At 34.9% G+C, this 23422-nt stretch overlaps 1 protein-coding gene across 1 annotated transcript in view; it reads right to left on the reverse strand.

Annotated features, from left to right (window-relative positions):
* EYS (eyes shut homolog) overlaps window positions 1–23422 on the reverse strand; it is a 1981143-nt gene that overhangs the window by 1791341 nt on the left and 166380 nt on the right. The window contains 1 exon segment of the mRNA XM_012556965.2: window positions 8938–9097. Within this exon segment, the coding sequence (XP_012412419.2) occupies window positions 8938–9097 (160 nt within the window).

Raw genomic sequence — 23422 nt, forward strand, 5'->3', positions numbered from 1 at the left:
TACATACATACAGTTTTCTTTTTTTCATGTAATCTCAATTCACCTGTCTTTTCTTTCTGGCTTCTAACTTTTGAATGGTAGCTATGAACTCCTTCCCTTGCAAATTTTATAAAGCAATTCTCCAACACATTTTTCTTTTTCTTTTCGTTTCATTTTTTATATTAATTGTTTTCTATTTGAATTTAGAGTGTAATATACAAATCAGATTTTTCTTTCTTTCACATGACTATGCAGTTGTTCAACATTAATAATTAAATAGTCCCTATTTGCCCTAATAATTTGAGGTAGCAATTTTATTACATACTAAGTTTCTACATAGCTTGGATTTATTTTTAGAGCTTTATTAAGTACTATTTTGTGATTATCAATGCAACAGTACCATGCTTTTTATTACTGAAGCTAAATAACATGCTTTAATATCTGGCAGAGCTAGTTCACCAACCAAATACATAATTGTCTTTTTCAATGTATATAAACTATGATGGTTAAGATTATATGTCAACTTGAATAGGCCGTGGTTATCAGTGATTTTGCATATATTATGTACTTATTCTCCATATTGTGATCAGATGTGAGTAGCCAATCAGTTGAAAGGGGACTTTTGGGGGTGTGGCCTGAATCCAATATATATGGATGTTCTGGCAAAGCTCACTTTCTCTTCATCCTGCATCCGATCCCATGCTCACTGCCTCATTCTCTGACCTCCAGTTCTTGGGATGTGAGCCAGCGTCTTGCAATCTGACCTACAGGTTTTAGATGCAGCAGTTCCCACAACCCCGTGAGCCAGCGGCCTGCCACCTGACTTCAGATTTTGGATTCATCAGCCCCTGCTACCATGTAAGTCAGGAGAAGCCTTCAGCCTGTCACAGAGCCACAGATTTGGGACTTGCCATCCTTCAAATTGTGTGAGCCATTTCCTTGAAATAAATCTCTCTCTCTATATTTATATACATGTTTCATTGCCTTAACTCCTCTAGAGAACCCAGCCTAAGACACATGCTTTTGTTTATTTTTCCATGTGAACTTTAATAAATTGTTCATTTAATAAAACAAGCAAAAAGGAATTGCTATTATTTTAAGAGTTCTTAATAAACTTATGAAATAACATGTAGAATTGACACCATTAATATGTTGAGTCTCCTTTCCAACAGCATTGTATATCATTAAAATTATTATTTTTTAGATTATGTGTGTGTGTGCCTGTACTACAGCAGTATTTGAAATCTTCTTAGAATCTGCATGATTTTTGTTAATCTCACTTCTAGGCGTTTTAATAATTTAATAGCTGTTTATGTGAATTTCTTTCTTCCATTATATCATCTAATTAGCTCTCATCTGTACATGAAAGTCATTATTTCTATTAAGTATATTAATTAATTTATAGAATTCTCTTACTTTAAAAATGTTTTGGAAACTTATTATTAAATGTAATTTAAATGAAGAGCACTAAACTATGTATGCTATTTAAAACTGAGGTTTTTTTTTTTTAGTCTTGAACTGAGACCCTAAAATCTTAAATTAATGTGTAAATAACAACAGTAATTTAACAAAAGAAGGTTTGAAGGTGGAGTACACAGGTAAGAAAAAATGGAGTTTGATAAAGATTGCTTTGGAGTTACAAGATTTCCTATTTTCTCATTAATCATTATAAAATTTCAAATGTAACCTACAATAAAAAAATTATAACTAACATCTTCTAAAGTCTTCTACTACAAATAAGATCCACTGCCTTTTAAAGGAAAAATAGAGAATTAGAAGTAAATATTTGTTTGCAATATCAATTCACAAATGCAGCAATCACCATTAATTTAGAAAAAAATATTGGTGCATAATAAGTGTATTAAATGTATATGCTTAATTTAGATAATTAAACTGTAATAATCATACGCCTTAAAAAGAGAAAAGTATTCAAGGAAAAGTTATCTTTCTCTTTTTTGCTATGATTTCTTCTTTTCTTAACCATAATTTATATTATTTCACTTCACAACTAATTATCCACTCTGTCAGTAGCTCTTTTTCTCAAACCTAATAATACATGTAATGAACATAGACGATGACATTGAAAAGAAACAGTGCATGTCAGCTCTTTCTCAAGTTGTGCAATGTAGACCAATTGTCCTTGACAGGGCTTCTTCTAATTAATTATCATCCCTTCTTTTGTAGAAAAATCATATTGGCAAGAATTGATTGGGCATGTAAGACACTTCATTTAGTTGGTAGAAAAATCCCTTAATAAAAATAATTTTACTGCTGGTAAAATGAATACATCTGATGCAAATTCACCAGCTTGGTTTGAGAGTTTCTCTTCAATTATATTTTATGAGGAAAAAAAGTAAGATTTTAATGGCACAAACTGAAAAGAAATAAAACATAAAAAGAAATCTTGCAATACATAAAATATGTAGTTCTATGTACATATTTTTTTATTTGTTATAAATCGTATTTTGTTTTGAAAACTTTACTGAAAGAAATTGCATTGATGATTCTTTATACTGACACCAAGAGGAGTTTGGGCTGTTCTACTTAAATATTTATTGATTATTGAGCATTATTACTCTGGCATCTTTCCCTTGGACAGCCCAAGTTGTTTAAAATCTCATTATGTATAGGGTCAGATAATTCTTATTTTCAACACATGTGTTGATCAGCTATGTTTAGTAAGCTCTGACAACAGATTCATGAAGGAGTAATGACTAAATATACTTCTTTTATTTAGATGACTTTGAGGTGAGGAATCACCTCAAAGAAAGCCATTTCACCTTTTGTCTTGGTTCCTGAGAGCTGGATAAATACCTGAGGCTAATGAGTCGGAGGATGACCAGCCCAAAAGGGACCACCTGGGGGCACAATGCTGACTAATCTCGCAAGACCTGATGTGATTTATCATGGCCACCTGGTAAGGCCAATAAAGGCTTTGGAAGATGGAGGTTCAGATAGCTTCCTGGTTGATGACTATGCACGGGAGAGGGTAGAGCATTATTCTATGTGACATGAAGGCTTCATGCTGTCACTCCACCCAGAACTCACACTATGTGTCTCTTCATCTGTATCCTTTTTTGTTATATTGAAGCTATTATTGCAGGTATGGTGTCTTCTGTGAACTCTGTGAGTCATTCCAGCAAATTATCAGACAAAAAGAAGCAGAGGAACTGGCCGCATAACATGGAAGGAGTGATGTTGTACTCCCAGGCTTGTGGCCCGTACCTTGAGGGGGTAGAGGAAAACCCAAGGTTTGGGGCTGCCTACTCTGTAGTGGCCTTTTATTTATTTCCTATCCTTTTAATGACCTTTCGCTTTCTTCAAGTATAATGTCCTTGATGTCATCTTACAACTCATCTGGTCTTCAGTCGTTAGCACTCAATGCATCAGATCTATTCCTGAGATGGTCTCTTAATTCAGGTGGGATATACTCAAGGTCTTACTTTGGCTCTTGTGGATTTGAATTAATTTTTTTCAGCTTCAACTTGAACTTGCATATGAGTAATTGATGATTTGTTCCATAGTCGGCCCCTGGCGTTGTTCTGCGTCATGGTATTGAGCTTCTCCATTTTCTTTTCCACAGATATAGTCAATTTCATCCATGTGTATTACATCCAGCTAAACCCATGTGTATATTTGCTGTTTATGTTGTTGAAAAAAAAGGTATTTGCAATGAGTAAGTCATTTGCCTTGAAAAATTCTATCATGCAATCTCCGGAGTCATTTCTACTACCAAGGCCATGTTTTCCCACTACCGATCCTTTTCATTGTTTGCTACTTTCACATTCCAATCACCAGTAATTATCAGTGCATCTTGATTGCATGTTTGATGAATTTCAGACTGCATAAGTTAGTAAAAATCTTTAATATCTTCATCTCTGGCCTTAGTGGTTGGTGCATAAATTTGAATAATAGTCATTAACTGATCTTCCTTATGGGCATACGGATATTATCCTATCATTGACAGCTTTATATTTCAGTATAGACCTTGAAATGTTCTTTTTGACGATGAGTGCAATGCCATTCCTCTTCACTTTGTCACTCCCACAATAGTAGACCATATGATTATCTGATTCATTATGGCCAATACCAGTCCTCCATTTCAGCTCACTAATGCCTAGGATATTGATTGTTATGTGTTCCATTTTATTTTTGATGGCTTCCAATTTTCCTAGATTCATGCTTCAAAAAGGCCACATTCCAATTGTTAATGGACGTTTGCAGCTGTTTCTTCCCATTTTGAGTCATGCCACATCAGCAAATAAGGTTACCAAAAGCTTTACCCATCCATGACATTAAGGTTGACTCTACTTTGCAGAGGAAGCTTGTCCCCGGTCATATGTTGATTGCCTTCCAACCTAGTAGGCTCATCTTCTGGCACAATATCTCACAATATTCCAATGTTATTCATAAGGTTTTCACTGGCCAATTTTCTCATTAGACCACCAGATTTTTCTTCCTAGCAGAGCTGCTATAGTGAATGGGAGAAATAATGATGTAAAAGAGCTGAACAGAAGATTTCAAAGGGTGGCACAAGAAAATAAATAAAGAATTATAATGAATTGTGCAAAGACCCAGAGTTAGAAAACCAACACGGAAGAAAACATTTGGCATTTCTCAAGCTGAAAGAACTGAAGAAAAAATTCAGGCCTTGAGTTGCAATATTGAAGGATTCTGTAGGCAAGATATTGAATGATGAAGGAAGTATCAAAAGATGATGGAAGGAATATACAGAGTCACTGTACCAAAAAAAATTGGTTGATGTTCAACCATTTCAGGAGGTATCATATGATGAAGAACTGATGGTACTGAAGGAAGAAGTCTAAGCTACACTGAAAGCATTGGAGAAAAACAAAGATCCAGGAATTGACAGAATACCAACTGAAATATTTCAGCAAAGTTATACAACACTGGAAGCACTCATTCATTTATGCCAAGTAATTTGGAAGACAGCTATCTTGCCAATTGACTCGAAGAGATTCATATTTGTGGCCATTCCCAGGAAAGATCATCCAATAGAACGTGGCAATTACCCAACAAAATCATTAATACCACACACGAGTCAAATTTTACTGAAGATCATTCAAAAGTGGTTGCAGCAGTACATCAAGAGATAACTGTTAGAGATCCGAGCCAGACTCAGAAAATGACATGGAAGCAAGGATATCACTGCTGACTTCAAAGGGACCTTGGCTGAAAGCTGAGAATACCAGAAAGACATTTACCTGTGTTTTATTGACTATGCAAAGGCATTCGACTGTGTGGATCATAACAAATTATGACTAACATTGTAAAGAATGAGAATTCCAGAACACTTAATTGTGCTCATGCAGACCAAGAGGTAGGTGTTCAAACAGAACAAGGGGATACTGTCTGTTTTAAAATGAGGAAATGTGTGCGTCAGGGTTGTATCCTTGCACCATACTTATTCAATCTGCACGCTAAGCAAATAATCCAAGAATCTGGACTATATGAAGAAGAACATGGCATCAGGATGGGAGGAAGACTCACAACCCGCAATACGCAGATGACACAACCTTACTTGCTGAAAGCAAAGAGGACATGAAGCACTTATTGATGATGATCAAAGGCTACAGCCTTCAGCATGGATTACACCTTAATAGAAAGAAAACAAAAATCCTTACAACTGGACCAATAAACCATGATAAACAGATACAGATTGAAGTTGTCAAGGATTTCATTTTACTTGGATCCACAATCAACGTCCCTGGAAACAGCAGTAAAGAAATCGAAAGATGTGTATTGCATTGGGCAAATCTGCCACAAAAGACCTCTTTAAAGTGTTAAAAAGCAAGAATGTCACTTGGAGGAATAATTTGGGCCTGACCCAAGCCATGGTATATTCAATCGTCTTATATGCATGTGAAAACTGGGCAATGAATAAGGAAGAATGAAGAAGAATTGATGCCTTTGAATCATGGTGTTGTTGAAGAATATTAAATATATCATGGACTGTCAGAAGAATGAACAAATCTGTCTTGGAAGTATTGCCAGAAGGCTCCTTAGACGTTAGGATGGTGAGATTTCATCTCATGTAATTTGGACATGTTATTAGGAAGCACTAATCCCTGGAGAAGAACACCATGCTTGATAAAGTAGATGGTCAGCAAAAAAGAGGAAGACCCTCAAGGAGATGGACTGACACAACGGCTGTAACAATGGGCTCAAACATAGCAACGATTTTGACAATGGCTGAGGACTGGACAGTATTTCGTTCTGTTGTCCAAAGGGTTGCTATGAGTGGGAACAGACTCAATGGCACCTAACAACAACAACAACTCTTCCTATATTTCCTAAAAATTACATTTGCTTTTATATTGTTGTGAATGTTTCATTCAGCCATTTTCAGTTGATAAAAGAAGTTTTATTATTGTAATGTAATACAACATGGTATAGTATAATATCACATCACACCACACAATATATTATTCTCTCTTTGAGACAAAAGGAAAATAAGTATAAAAATGTTGCTAGCACTGAAGTTGATGAACTGATTTTGTTTGTAACAGTTAATCCTGTTTCTCCATCCGCACATTAGAAGCATTTGAAAAGACTTAACCATCTCCCTACTGCTATTCTGATTTAACTGTTCTGTGGTGGAAGTCCATATTAGCATGTTTTAAAAGCTCTTCAGTTGATCCTAATGAGTGGCCAGGGTTTAAAACCATTCAGCTAGGTCAGTTCCTTAATAGTCCTGAGGCAGCTAATTCATTAAACTTCTTCAACCTTAGTTGTTGTTCTTATTTGTTTGTTTTATTTGGTTGTGCCATTTGTAAATAGTAAGTATTCATAACACAGTGTCTGAAGTTCCTTTTAGCACTAACATAGTATAATCAAGAAGTCATTGCTCTCTTCTACCACTTTTGGTCTTAAGTGTCATTTGCTTAATGAACTGATAACTATTTCTGTCATTAGGAGTTGTTAACTTTCTAGAATACCATCTTATGTACATGATGAGACAAATTATCATGTCTTCATTTAAAAGGCTAATTGTTAGTTTATTTCAACACTGCTTTAATGTAATAGTAGTCTTATAAGTGCAGTTGCTGTCAGTTAAATAAAATAAGCTAGTAGTTGAGAACAGACATATCGAATCTACTAATTTGCTGATTGTTGATCAACTTTAATGCAAAAATATCATTGCCTGTGGAGCATTCTTTAAAAAAACTAATTGAAGTACCACACAGTTTTAAGAATGTGAATCAATTTGCATGATCTAAGTCAAATAATATTCAAGATGTAATCAGAGAACAGAACACTGTGTTCATCAAAATAGATTCTGAAATAGAAACAGTCATTCTATAAAACAATAAAAATATACTTAATAAAATGTGTTAGAATTATATCCTTTCACGGCTTAAACCAGAAAACTAGTAGCCTTTGTTGACACCCTCATCACTTGCTCTCTATACATAATCCCTAAACAAGATCTTCCAGTGCGTATATTTTGAGTATATTCACTTTTAACAATCTCCATTGTCATACCCTAATTCAAGCTTCAATCACTTCACAGTATGAATATAACAGACTCCCTAGCCTGGCATCCATTTTTTTCCCCTGACCAATCTATCTCTCCACTTGGTCTTTTTTTGTTGTTCTTTTTTTTCTTTTTTTTTTTTAATATGTCAAAATCTGAAATAATTTTCTATAGCTTTTAGAAAAAAAAAGTCAAATTATTTAATCTGGCATTTCAGTTCCTGTATCCACCCCCAAAATCTTACTTTCACTCTTGATTTCAGGTCTCCAGCCTAGCCTTCAAAGGTTTCATACCCTTCTAATACAGTATCTTTATAATATATTTAATTTTCTCAGTTCAGAATGCCTTCTTCTCCAACTTTTCTTCCATTGCGTCATTTTCCACATGTCCATTCAAGAGTAACTTTCTCATGGAAATCTTTTCTGACATCCCAACTTGCTCTCCCAACTCCCCATCCTTCCCTCCTCCCTCTTATTTTTTTCTAAACTAGGTCCTTTGGTTTTGTTGTAAAGAAAAATTTGAACACTGTTTCAAGTTAAAATAGAGAGGTTTATTAAGGGTTTAGATCAATTGCAATTGGGGAACTACGTAGCCCATGGAAAATGGAGCCAGGTAGTCCTGGGGCAGTTTCATTATAAAAGTATTCTTACAGGGTAAAAAGAGGAACCAATCCATAGAGGAGTGCAATTACAGGAAAATCAATGAACATTGTAATAATTAGATTCTGATTGGTTACTGATTATTAATAGTATAGTTAATGATTACAGATAGTTTCACAGTATGCTTACATTATGATCACAAGTTGCTTACATGTATTTTCTTTGTCTATCTTGCAAAAATATCTTGTTGGCAACAGCACCCAGACAGCACTCTTCCTGAGTACGTTTATTTTAGGGGTGCAGATGGTAACTTGGTTAAGACCCCTCGGGGCATATGTTTTCACATCCTGGTTTTGACCACCAAGGAAAAACATGTTTTTCTCAAAAGCATAGCTGTTAGTCTAGAAATTTAGATTAAAATTAGATAGCACAGTCAGCATATTATTTCTCTGTCCCGCTGACTGCACTGAAAGTTGTATTCCTGAGACAGTTATAAAGTTTTCATTGCAAGTTATTCTTTGCCTTAGGAACACTGTATTTCAGTTCACAATTATATATTTATTATTGTAAAGATTTGTTTAATACTCCCACAGACACAATAAGCACATCAGTGAGAGTAGGAATTGCTCCGGGTTTCTTCACCCTTATATAACGTGCAACAAACAGAATTCCTGGGATATAGTAGGTTTTAAACATATATCTTTTAAAGGAACTAATCAGTGACTAAGACTATTAATTTCATTTTTATCTTGTGTTACGACAATAAAGTGTGTTTTTTAAGAATAGAAAATGAACACTTACCTTGGAAATTTTGAAATGATTCAGGTATATGAAAAAATTTGAAAAAAAAAAAAAAGTTACCTGTAAATCTTAACTGCCACACATATTCAAACTGATGAGGATCTTTCGTTTGGCAAATATTATGACAAGTGGTTCCATTATAGCAGAAGTTCCCATGAATTAAGTAAACATTCTCCACAAACCAACATGAATTCCCTGTGCACCCTGAAGTACATACATACTGGAAAAAGAAGTAATGAAAAATGACAGATACCTTGTTAAAATATGTTTCAATTTTTTTCTTATAAAATAGATAATTTCTAAACTCACCAATTAAAGAAAAGTTTCTTGGGATACACTTTTTACACCTCTCTTTGCTTGTTCTTTCTATTCCTTTACTTTCTCTTTCTGTACCATCTTTTATTGCATCCTTGCTCAAAATTCCTATGTGCTATTATTTTGGCTTTGACTCACTATTTGATCTACACAATCCCTTACTTTCTGTTAGTTTAAATTTAATATTTTTCCACAAATTAAAAATATCTATGGAATAAATTAAAGGACACACCAGTTAAAATCTTTGTAACTCAGCAGAATTAACACAGTGAATGCCAGGATACTGTTCAAATCTGTTTTTACTTATAACATTTGAAAATATTATAAGATAATGTGAGCATATTTTCTAATAATATGAGCTGTCTATGGTAATTCCCAGCATCTTCAAAGGCAGAAATCATGTCTTGTTATGCCCACGATTAAATTAATTAAATTTAAACCATTGTAAATCATGCTTCGGTCATCATTAAGTTTTAATACATGCTTCTCTTAATAGAATATTAGGAAGACATAAACCAGTAAGATAAATTTAAGCTCTGTAGAAAACCTAGAGCTCTGTGTTCTGTTTAGAGGACACCAAAAATTATCTCGACTACTCCAATTTTCCAATAAACAAATTCCTTGTGAAGTAGACAGGGGTAAGCATAGTTGAGTCATGGTATGAAAGAAATTCAATACATCTTTTAACGCAATTAGTACACTAAGTAGGCTTTGTTTTAGTTGTTTCAAGTCATGATGGTCTTCTACCTAGATTCTCAAATACAATCTCCTAATTGGAAAAAACAAAAAACCAGAAAAAAAAAAAAAACAAAAACAAAAACACAGATCTTAAGGAACTAGTCTCTCTATTAATTAGTAAACCATCATGTAACTAAATGAAGTCAAAACTGAAGATGAGAAATAATCTGAAAAATCACTGTCATTTAATTGTATTGAATGACTACCAAGAGGATACAATTCTATGATATGATGTTAAGTCTTGAGATCACTGATAGTTTTAACCCATCAATTTTATAAAAAGACAGAATTTTAAACACTACCAATGGCATTAATCAACCTTCACTGTCAGTGATCATTAGCTCTTACTGGATTTGTAATCTTCATTGCAATAGAAAATTTGAAGACCTATTAAATTCTGGTTCTATGACTGTAAAAAAAAAAAAAAAAAAAAAAACTTGTCAAAGTAGCATATTATCTATATTGATAGGATCCTGTAGAACCATATCTTCATCTTTAAAAAAAAAAAAAGTTTAAGCTAAGCAATCTCTTACTATTTTTGTTTTTTAAACTAATAATATCACGGGCAGCTGGACCACAGATGTACAATCCCCATTTCTGTCTGGTAAGTTCAGGAGTGAAGATGACATTTAGAAATAAGAATTCACTTCTGTTACTACTGGAAGATAAACTAGTAAGGAGCATGCCCCAACTAATGAGGAAAAATTCCTTGCAAATGACAGGAACGTCATGAATCCCTGCTCACAGGGCAGGAATGCTATAGTGCTCATCCTGCTAGTTTCAATATTGCTTAGAGACCAAATTAGACCCCCTGGCATTTTTCTAAATAAGAAACCAAAGTCTTCCACTGTAAGTTTCAAGGGAAGCAAGAACAATTTATCTATCATTAGACCCTTCCATCCTGAATAAGAACACTGGGAAGGTACTTTGATTTAGACAGAGGTTGTATTTTCAGGCAGTTAGTTGGGATGGAAAATTGGAGTTCTTATTATTTTCTTTTAAAACTTGTCCTCTGCCTTAACAACCTGAATGTTAGGAAAATTTATTTCATCAGACTAAATGTACATGTTAGGAAGGATTGTGATACAATTCTCTGACTCCAACCTCTCTTTTGTAACTCATGTTTGAATGAGAATGAACAAACACACACACACACACACTCACACACATTCACAGCAGCATCAAGAAATATATGTATAATAAAACCTTTAAAGTAGGTTAATAGAACACAAGTAGAGTAAGATAATGAAAGTAAGAGTGGAGGCTTTTGAACAAGTAAACAAAAATTTCATTTCCAAATAGCTATGAGCTTTCTAGCAGTTAAGGAAAAAGCAGGGGACATGAAAATGTAGCATAGCTCTTATTGTTTAGTTTTATTTTGATAGATGGATTTCAATTTATTCAGAGAGCCATATTTCAAGGCAATATTCATAAGAGAAAAACATTTGGAATAATTGTCATATGGGAGAGGATGTTAAAAATTGATCATTAATAATATTTTAAAGAAAATTATTAAACTGGCCATGTGTTATGGATTGAATTGTGTCCCCAAAAAATGTGCGTCAACTTGGCTAACCTATGATTCCCAGTTTTGTGTGATTTTCCACCATTTTTTCATCTGATGTGATTTTCCTATGTGTTGTAAATCCTACCTCTATGATGTTAATGGAGCCCTGGTGGCAAAGTGGTTAAGAGCTCCACTCCTAACCAAAAGGTTGGCAGTTTGAATCCACCAGCCACTCCTTGGAAACCCTATGGGGCAGTTCTACTCTGTCCTATAGGGTAGCAAGGAGTCAGAATGGACTCCAGGTGGTGGGTTTTTGTTTTTTATGGTGTTAATGAGGTAGGATTAGTGGAAGTTATGTTAATGAGTCAGGATTCAATCTACAAGATTAGGTTGTGTCTTAAATAAATCTCTGTTGAGATATAAAAGACAGAAGTGAGCAGAGAGACATGGGGACGTCACACCACCAAGAAAGCAGAGCCAGGAGCATGTTTGGTTTTTACATATTCCCTTAATTTCTGTTTATCTGGAAATGTCCTAATTTCACCATCATATTTGCATGAGAGTTTTGCAGGATATATTATTCTTGGCTGGCAATTTTTTTCTTCCAAGGTTTTCTATATGTCATTCCATTGCCTTCTTGCCTGCATGGTTTCTGCCGAATAATCTGACCTTAGTCTTATTATTTCTCCTCCGTATGTGACTTCTTGCTTTTCACGAGCTGCTCTTAGGATTCTTTGTTTGTCTTTTGTTTTGGCGAGTGTGATTATGATATGCTGTGGTAATTTTATTTTGGGGTCTATCCTGTATGGGGTTCGTTGAGCTTCTTGAATGGTCAGCTTTTCATCTTTCATGATATTGGGGAAGTTTTCTGTCAGCAGTTCTTCAATGATCCTCTCTTTGTTTTCTGCTTTTTCCCCTTGTTCTGGAACTTCAATCACTGGCAAATTTTTCCTTTTGATTGTATACCACATAACTCTCAGGGTCTCTTCATTTTTCTTTGTTCTTTTTTCTGAGTTTTCCTCAAACAGCATTGTATCCAAGTGTTTGTCTTCAATTCCGCTGATCCTGTCTTCCACCATTTCAAATCTGCTCCTCAGCCTTTTTATGACACTGTCCATTTCTGAAATCTTGTTATGTTTTGGATTTCTAATTGTTGTTTTTGTATAATTTCTTGTTGTGAATTTATTTTGGCATTTTGTTCCTGCATTAGTTTTCTGAATTCCAATTTTTTGTCTGTATTTTCTATGAATTTGTCTATTTTTTCCTAATTTTCATCTGCTTTTTGCTTCAACTCTTGGAGAATTCTGAGTATTAGAGATTTGAATTTCCTATCAGGTAGTTCTAGTGCCTTTTCTTCCACTGGCAAGTCATCTCATGTTTTATTTTGGACACGTACTAGAACCATACTGTCCTGTTTTTGTAAATGTTTTAATATTGTCTGCTGTCTTTGGGGCATTCGGCAGTTATTTTTCTCATTTATTGATTGTAGATTCATTTGTTTCATCCTTTGTTTTTTAATTTGGCTATTTCTGAGCAGGCGGGCTTTTGTCTTTGTTGTTTGCTCATCTGTGGGCACGATACTTTTCACCTCCTTTTCCAGTTGGCAGGGTCAGTTACTCAGATATGGTACAGCAGGGCAGATCTAGCTGAAGAGGAGTTACTGGGATGGGTTGTTTGTGGCACTTACTACAGCCTCCAGGGTGGGTCATTAATCAGTGCAGGGAAGGTTCCAGTAGGCCATGCCTGTGCTTCTTGGTGGTGTGATGTTAGGCGCATGGTGCAGGTAGGCAGGATGTAGGGGGGGCATTTTTATGTGTGGAGCTAAGATGGATATGGAAGAAAGGAGAGAGGAACAGGAGCCAAAAACTTACAAACAAGAAAGAGTGCTAGGGGAGCTTGCTGTTGGAGTGGAGAGATGAGAGACTACAAAATGGAGAAAAACAAAAAGGGGAAGAAGAAAAAAAAAAGAAAAAAAATGAATAAATAAAAATCAGAAAGGGAAAAGAACAGCAAAGCTCCCAGGGATCCCACCGGTGAAGCAATGAGGCCTGGGGAAGTTGTTCTCAGTTGTTGCAGTACATCCTGGTGAGAAGGCTTAGAGGTATTTAGCACAAGGTATTCAGGGAAGAGAAAGAGAAGGAAAGTATAGAGAGACAAGAAACTGAGTAATGAAGAAAGACAAAAAGGGAAAAAAAGGGAAAAGAAAATAAAACCAATTTAAAAAAACAAAGAACAAGAAGAGCCCCCAAAAAGCAGGAAAAAAAATACCCACAAAGAAAGAAACGCTCTCAGGGATCCCTCTGCGCACCTGCGCAAGCCAAGGGGTAGTTGCAAGACGCACAGCACCGCCTGGCCAGAACGGGCTCCCAACTCAAGAAAAGGAAAAGAAAACAAACAAACAATTCAAAACAAACAAACAAAAGCCCCGGGATCCACCAGTGCGGCAGCCCAGACCGGGAAGCAGTTCCACACTCGAATGGAGCTCCGCAGCCCCTCAGGAAGAATCTCAGAGCCAGGTATTTGAGCGAAAGGAGGGGGAGGTGGTGAGAGGTAAGGAAGAAATCAAAAGAAGCAGAAAAAAAGCAACACCAGCAGCCAACAAATGGCACTTAGAGAGCCGGGCAGTGTGGGTGAGTAGAATCCAAGCAGCCGGTGCTTCCCAGTCAAGAGACTGTGGCAGCAGGTAGCAGGGGAGGCTGATTGGGGGTGAAGAAGGGAGGGGGGTGGGAAAGTGTATATCGCAAATTATCAGTTGTTCTGTCTCCCGCTGGAAGCTCCCTGAAGCTGCTTTCTCATACCCCCTATTTGCTGGTCTTTGACAGGAGTCCTAGATGGCAGATCTGCACTATTTTAGCCAGTAGTTGTCCTCTGCATGAATCTCTTCTAGCTCTCCGTTCTCTGTCAGTTTTCTCACTCCATTGGTGCTTGGCTGACTTCTTTGTCTCTTCATTTGATGTTTTAGGGTTTCAGGATTGCTGTTTTCTCTGTTTGGCTTAGTTTTTCAGATCTTTGCTGTGGAGGGACAGCATGGTGCTTCTGCCTAGAGTGCCATTTGCCTGAAGTCCCAGGACTAACTATTTTTTTTTTATTGTGCTTTATGAGAAAGTTTACAAGGCAAATTATTTTCTCATTCAAACATTTATACACAAATTGTTTTGTGACATTGGTTGCAATCCCTGCAATGTGTCAGCACTGTCCTCTTTTCCACCCTGGGTTCCCCATTTTCATTCATCCAGTTTTCCTGTCCCATCTTTGCTTTTGGGAGGTGTTGCCTATTTGGTCTTGTATACTTGATTGATCTAAGGAGCATATTCCTCATATGTGTTATTATTTGTTTTATAGGCTGTTTGATCTTTGGCTTGAAGGTGAACTTCAGGAAAGGCTTCAATTCTTAGTTAGAAGGGTGTCCAGGGGCCATAGTCTCAGGGATTCCTCTAGTCTCTGTCAGACCAGTAAGTCTGGTCTTTTTTGAATTTGAATTTTGTTCTACATTTTTCTCCAGCTCTGTCCAGGACTGTCTATTGTCATCTCAGTCAGAGCGGTCAGTGGTGGTAGCTGGGCTCAGGCTGGTAGAGGCTGTATGTAATTTTTATTTGATTGACACAAAATACTTATTCGTAACATTTTTATAATCCTAACCAACTGATTTAACATATTGTGTGCCAAAAACATTCAATGTTGCTTTCCTTAAGAGTTTTTTCTTTTCTTTTTTTTTTGTAAATGGAAACCTATTTTGATTGATATGATGAAGAGGTTTTAAAACAACTCCAGGAGTTGATTTCTTATTTTAACAAGTACATTTCTTAGATAAGGTAATGATTTCTTTTAGTTATCCTGCTTCTCACATTGTATTAAGCATCATAAATGTCTTCTCTTTCTCAGAGAAACTACATCCCTCTCAATATTATGGCTTATACCTAGCACTGCCGCATCCATATTCCCTGATGATTCTATTAATACGTTCATTTTAGGACTTAAAACCTAGATACTTGGTTTTGGACCCCATAATCTTTCCCTATTTCTTTTCCAATAGGAATATTATCATGGAAGTGTTAACTGACAGCTGCACAGAAATATTGCCATTAAAATTTTGAAATATATTATCATATAAATATTTTATTGTTTTTATGACACCTCCTTCTTTCATTGTAATTTCTTTATCCACTCATCCTTCTATTTTTTTTTTTTTAACTTGGTAAAATATCTTATTTTACACAGTTTGAAAAACTTCTGAAGAACTTTGTAGAAGCAGTGATGAATCTACAGAAATTAAATTAATGTCATATTTCCAGTAACATTCATGTCTTCTTGTGGAAAAATAGATTTTGCAAAATATGTAGTAAGTATAACGTTTAGATTAATAATATTAAAATTATCCTTCACTAGCTCTGTGGGGTAGTACCAAAAAATCTTATCTGTACAAGAAAAGCTATAATAATATGGAATGAAAATAGAATTGGCCTGTTTTGGCCCTCTGAAGAGCAGAAGAAAACTAATTTAAAAAGAAAATTCCCAACCATCTTGGGAAATTATATAAGGCTATTGATCATGGTCTCCCTTTAGTCTAAATCAGGGCTTCAAATTGTTTCTGCCTGATTCAGTCATGGATGATGAAGAGAAACATGAACTGACACGAATTTTTAAAATGTGAGTGAACCAGAACAATAAGTGGAATGGGAAAAATTATGGGTCAAAGCCCTGCTAGAAACTTAATCTCCTTCTTAGGAAACAAGGGCAACATGCACGTTGCATAACAACCAAATCTCTTGACCAGTGGAGTTCGAAACAGTGGTGCCCTGCTCAAAGATGGCAGCTGACAGTGCCACTTTGAATGTGCGTTGCTCTCCATAGTCCTGGGAATAATCCAGTCTCCTGCATCAGGCTTCTGAAAGAGCTCACTATGCCGCTTCTAGGTCTCCCATTCCAGGGTTTCGACCCATAATTTTCCCCATTCTGCTTATTGTTCCATTTTAACCAAATTTTAAAAATTTGAATCTGTTGCAATTTTGCTTTGTCATCCATGACTGACCCAGTTCAAACCGATTTGAAGCCCTGGTATGAATTTTTTTTTTTTTTTTTTTGAAAAATCTCAATATTTGATGACAACTCAATGACCAAAACTATACAATACTTAAAAATTCTAATGGAATGTGAAAATTCAACAAAAATTTTTAGAAACATGAGCATGACCATATGTTATGCTAAAAAAGATACAAAGTTTGACACTGTCTTTGCTTTCACTGAGCCGACAGTCTAATAATGGGTGTTTACAATAGTTCCTAGAATTCTCATTCAGTGTGGTTAGTGCTAGTATAGAAAGGAGGTAGTATCACATAGAGTGGAGACAAAAAGGAACGGTCAGTCCATATAACCACAAAGGCTAGGAGGAGGTTACACTATGGTTGAATGTGTGTTTTCAAACAGAGATAGAAAATAGGAAGGGCAAAAAAGAATGGGAGGAAAGGACCCTGTAATTTTACATGTAGCGGGTTCCTGAAGCATGAGAGGTGTTTCTGAATAATTAAATGAGTTTTACACAAATGCATTGATATTTAACTGATTTCTAAATTTTTTAAAGGGGAAATTTGACATGATATAGGAATAGTCATGTGGATGTTCCATTTAATTTAATGACTTTCAAGTTGACAGGTTTTGTTTTACGATATAGTGATTCATTAGCTGATCTTTGTCTCCAAAAATAAAACAGATAATAAAAGGCAAAACAAATAAAAACCCCTCAAAAATTCTGTGATAATGACTTGAGAAATTGAGTGAATAGGAGAAAATTCCATCGTTGTGGAGCAAGGTATAGCATTCAAAGGAATTATCTGAACAACTAAACTATTAATCACAATATGTGGTATCCCACAGGAATGTGCAATTGCTGGTGGTCAGAAAGATTGTTTTTTCCCGTCTTTCTTATTTCTCTTCACGATATTTCTTTACTTTTCAGCAGTATTTCAGCAAGGACTTAAATATTGCTTCCTAACTTACCATCAGATAATTTATTTCCCATTTAAAACGTGATAAACATTATTTCTGGGGCCACTTCTTTATTTCATATATAATTATTAGGAGTCTGCTCTGAGGCAGACACTATTGTAACCATGATGGCATACGTGTTGGGAGCGGGGAGTGAGAGAACAAAACCAACTTTGTTCTCTTGAACTTAACTTTGAAAAAAAGACAAACAAAGGATCACAATCAGAAAGGTAACACATTGTTGGGTGCTATCGTAGTGGATGTCTACTCATAGCAACCCCACGTGACAAGGTAGAACTGCCCCAAATTGTTTTCTTGGCTGTAATGGTTTCGGAAACAGATATTCAGGTCTTTTCTCCCGTGGAGCTGCTAGGTGGGTTCAAACTGCCGACCTTTCCTTTAGCGGCTCAGTGCTTAAACATTGTGCCACCAATGATCCATTAATAAATTCTAGGACATCATTAATCATGATGTCACATAGCTTAATAATATCATTATTCATTAATAATATTCAATAATACCATTTTCAAGTATCCTCAGACATGTTTTACAGTTTGAGAGAAAAGTCAATTTTAAATATATAGTGAAACCTGTGAGAGCTGGAACTCGATGAGACTACCTTGTTTTTTTCCAGGTCTCACAAGTGTTCTCCCTTTGACAGGGTACAGTCTTACCACTTTTCTATTGCTCTCTGTTAGTGGAAAATACTTGCGTTTTCCTTCTCTGACAGTTTTCCGCCTTACATACGTTCCAGTCTTCGTAGGTTTTACTGTATATAAACCACCCTCCCCCGACGAAAAAAACCAAGCCCGTTGCTATCAAGTCAATTCTGACTCATAGTGACCCTGTAGGACAGAGTAGAACTGCCTTCATAGGGTTTCCAGGGGGCGCCTGGTGGATTCGCACTGCCAAGCTTTTGGTTAGCAGGGAACACTTACACTGTGCCACCAGGGTTTCCATTACCGTATATACATAAGTATGCACACACACATATACATATATACATATTCTACAAATGTTAAAGTGTTTACTTATTAAAAGACATTTCCTTCCTCTACTAAAATATATAAATTTTGTTAAAAATACTCTATAACAATATGGATAAAATGCAATATTTTCCAGTGTTTTCTATTTTCTAATGTATTTCTCTCAGACTTTTATTTTTAAATCTCACAAATATAATGCCTGTTATTAAATTCCTATCATTGCTTTAAATTAAAAGAAGAAATTTAGAAAATACATGGTAAACCTTCAGAGAGTGAGTCATTCTTTTGTTTTCATCCGTGAAGCAAACAGTCTCGAAGAACTATGAAAATCGTGATTGCCTTTACTGCTAAATCAACTTTAAGCTCCCAGGCTGAAAATATCTTTACTCTCATATTAAACCTGAGTGGTTCTCTCTCACACATTCTATGGCCTTGTATGCCAAGTGTCATTCAATTTCAGAAATGGATTTGATAGTAGTGGATTCCAAGAGAGGAGAAATGATTATCTTAATCACTGCAATAGTGTTAAAACTCTTTTCCCTTTTTTGTGGTTGATATCCTTAGCTTTCTTTTATAGCCTAAATAATACTCATTTATCTTATTCTGCTATCAAATGACTGGGAAAACATATATCTCTATTAAAATCCTTTGACTAGCTAATTCACAATGCAATCTTTTTTTGCAATAGTATAATATTAAATAAACAGATAAATTAGTGGCTTTAATTTTTAAGATAAGTTGTCATATTCACTCTATTTTTTTTTTTTTTGCTATTGATACATTTTTATTTTTCTTTATGGAGAAAGAGAATTAAAAAAAAAAAAACTCCTTTAAAAATATGCCCTTTGGTTTCCACAGTATTTTCAATTTTCTGATTAATACTGGTTTTCATGGCAATGACTTACACATCTGATAAGTGGCTCAAAATATTCTTTTTCTATTTTTATAAATAGTCAGATAATTAGATTAATATTTGATCATTTATCTGTGTTAATGCAAATCGCATTTATGTTTGTAGCATTTCATTAGACTGCTTCAATCCAGCAGTTGGCATTTTGCTATTAAAAAAAAAAAAAAAAGCTAAAGTTGATATTTATATTATCTTTTTCCCTCTGTGAAAGAGTATGCAAATTAAATATTCCCCCCAAAATACCTTACAATTTTTCCAGTATCATAGAAATTTCAATTTCTAAATCCGGAAAATGACTTTGAATATATTCTTATATCTGGTTTTCTATGTTTTTATGAATTTACCTCTCTATTTGATTTCAGTGCTGCAGACTTAAAATTATCGGAGCTTTGTACTTTATTTTGTACCTGATAGTCCATCTTCTTCTCAGATATTTTCTTGAAGTGTCATTACATCTTCTGAAATTTGTTTCCTCCAATGAATTTGTGAATAATTTTTATTAACTATCCTTATAATTCAGTTGTTTAAATAATGTTTTATACATCATATTAATTCTGATTTTGTTTTTATGAATCTCTGTTACTGTGAAGTATTTCTCCCAATAATTTCCCATTGGGGTAACATGATTTTTCTGAGGCTTTGACTCCAAAATATAACATATCTTAATGCAAATAATGTGCACCTTCTAAGTTTGTTTACCTATGTGCCCTCCTCTCCGTGAGGTATTTTAGTAAATGTGCTATGCTAATTTTTTTTTATTTGGAAAATACCTTGCAGAGGGAAAGTGCCAGTTGGCAAACAGAAGGTGCATATCATTTGTGTAAAAATATAGTAATCAACAAAATTATATGACTTACTTTCTTCTAAGTCATGGTAGACTGATTTTGGCAAAGTTCTAAAACTATTTTTTTAATCAGAAATTTGTTAAAATTTTATTATGTATTTTCAATTTTTCTTTTAAATTTGAGATCTTTAATTAGAATATTTTACAATAGATGTGGTAGAGGTATCAATCTAAGACATCTATTAGTTATAATTAGAAAACAATCATGGATATACTAGATTAATAATACAGAAATAGAAAATGAATAAAACTTCCAATTATAATAATCTGGCACAAATTGAAAAAACAATTGTAATAGCACACTTTATTGCTGGATATGAGTTTAAGACATATTTTAACTCTTGGCCCTCATAAAAACGATGAAGTTGGACTATATTAAAAATATACTAAAATTCATCATAATGTCCTTCTCTTTGAGGATGATTTTAGGTAATTTTATAACTCATTCAAGTCTTTTTTATATCTGCCTTTTGGTTCAAGAGTGTTAATGAGAGAATTCAGAGACAATGTGTTTCTCTGGGTCAACTTGGGTCATTATAAAGTTTAGCTAATTCACCCTGAATGACACCACTGAGCTCTTAACATCATTACTAAAGAGATAGGATATGTGTACTAAAAGTAGGTGCTTGGCCAGTTAGAACTTTGCGGAATAAGAGGAAAAGAGGCAGCTAATTTTTAAAAACTGATATTTATTTCTCCTGATTTCTATATTCACTGTTCAAATGGGATGAGTAACTTTAATTTTCTCTGGATGAAAATTTAACTGGGTGATAGTGCATATTAAGCCTTTTTGGTACAATTATGTAATTAAACTTGGCACCTCATTTTAAAGTGTTCTGGTTAGAAGGAACTTTTTGCAAATTGAGAGAGGTTGCTTGCAAAAAGACATATTAACTCTGTGAAGGGCTGGGCAAAAGATAAACAGGACTTCAGGTGACTACCAGGCTGGGGACACTTGGTAATTGACAAAGAATAAGATATGTTCCCTCTGTCTTTGTAACTCATGCAAGAATAATTAGCAACTGATCCACACTTGCTAAAAGCAAGTGTATTAAAAATACAGTAGAAACAACAACCAAGAAAATTTTCATTCATATTCTTTCAGAACAAAGGACAATTCCTGTTCTGGCCACCTGCCTATCTGCAATTCTCACGCTCTAAAATTTACATCCTGATCCCAGATTTAAGTAGGAAAGCATTATGAAAAGCCAGAAAAGGGAAGTAGGAAATGTTTCTCCGTGAATCTCTCTTTCTCTCATCCTTTCTTTTTGGTACTGTCAGTCTGAAGAAGCAAACAATACCTCCTCAGTAACAGACAGACACAATTATCAAATCTAAACTTTGAGCAGTTGATGAACTGATAAGATATATATATATATATATATTTTTTTTTCATTTGAAGATGAGATATATATCCCAATGAGTGACTGTTTTAAAGTATTAAGTAGGGTTGTGATCTGTCTTGTTCAACACTGTGTGCCCTGGGTACAGAGTTTCCACAAAGTAGTTTTTTAATAAATATTCTTTTGATGAGAACAACTAGTGACATGGCACAAATAAGAGGTCAAAGAAACCTAAGAGATAGAAAAGAAGGATGAAGACATTTTCCCAAAAGATTCTTGACTAATGATTTCGGCAACAGTTATTGAGGAAGAATGGAAATGAAACAACCTGTGGTTATATCAGCAATCAAGATGTTGGCTATATAATAAGTTATATATGGTTCTCACTTTGTAGTGTGGGTTGCTTCACTTTTAATTAATGCTTTTGTTGGTCTCTTAGAGTGCCAGGTAAAAGAATTTTAAAAGATAGCATCAGAATCATGTAAATGCCAATTTCTAAAGACTAGATGTCCATACTGGGAACACTAGTTAAGCAGGGCCCAAATATAAACCAAGAGGATACAATACCTGTTATCCTAGTGAGGACACCATTTCATTCTTAAATGTAACCTTGTTTGGATGATAAATCAGTAAATCACCTAACTATGCAGGGTATGGCATTAGCAGGGGCTATTACTGAGTGAGTAAAGGGAGAGAAAAACTGTTAAAAGACAAGACCTCACTTTACAAGCATGCCTGATGTTTCCCCAAGTAGTTGATACATGGACCCAGGAAAAATGGCCACTGTTTCAAACAAATGCAGAATGTTAACCAATGAATAGTAAGTTCATTCCTCCTGAAATGCAAAATGAGCCAATCATTCTACTGTTTTTTTACTGATCGACACTAGATTCACCTGTGGCAATTAGTTCATAAGGCCCCAAAACTCAAGTAAAACTACAAATAATTATTAAGAATAAATCTAAATGATTTTCCTTGTGTATTTCATGTTCATCTTGAATGGTAATAGAGAGGACCCATCACTATTCAAGCTTAGGTGTCCAATTAGAGAAATTCTCTAACCAATTTCAGCTACTAAATTTATCTTTGTGTTAAAATACATTTTCTTGAAAATTTTCTATACTAGTTTACTATTGCTGTTGTAACAAATTACTATAAGTTTAGTGGCTTAAAGCAACACACTTTTATTCTCCTGCAGTTCTAGAGCTCAAAGCCAGGGTGTCAACAGGGCTGATTATTTCTGTATCCTGAGAGCAGAGAAATTTGCTTCCTTGCCCTTTTTAGCTTCTAGTGGCTGCCTGTATTCCTAGGATTGTGGCTCCTTCCTTCGTTTTTAAAGCACAAAACTCCAACCTCTGTTTCCAGGGTCACATGGCCTTCTCTGACTTTAACTCTTCCTGCATCCTTATTACAAAGACCTTTGTAATTACATCGAGCATACTCAAATAATTCAGGGTAACTTCCCCATCTCAAGATCTTTCACTTAATCACACTTGTAATATTTCTTTTTGCCATAAAAGATAATTACCACAGATTCTGGGGATTAGGACATGTACATATATGGGGGAACATTATTCAGCCTACTACACTCTGGATCTTCAGAAAGTGTTCAGAAAGCTTATGCCTTCATTTGATTTCCCCATCTAGCTGTGAAATTCCTTTTTAGGTACTTAGGTTTAGCACATTTACTGATATTATGACTCTAACCTGTTAAGAAGAGTATCTTGGGAGAGCTGTCATCTTAAGCATCTAAAACATAGTATGAATTAGATTCACGTGAATAACCAAGGGTTTTTTTTTTTTTTTTTTAAGTTTCACCAGTGATTTCTCCTTCATTATGAAAGGCACGATTTTCAAATTGTGAAAACTTCTTCAAGCAAGCAAACTTTATAAAAAAAAAAAAAAAATTTTATATAATAG

This window comes from Trichechus manatus, unplaced genomic scaffold (genome assembly GCF_000243295.1).
Source record: "Trichechus manatus latirostris isolate Lorelei unplaced genomic scaffold, TriManLat1.0 scaffold00083, whole genome shotgun sequence".
Classification (NCBI taxonomy): domain Eukaryota; kingdom Metazoa; phylum Chordata; class Mammalia; order Sirenia; family Trichechidae; genus Trichechus; species Trichechus manatus.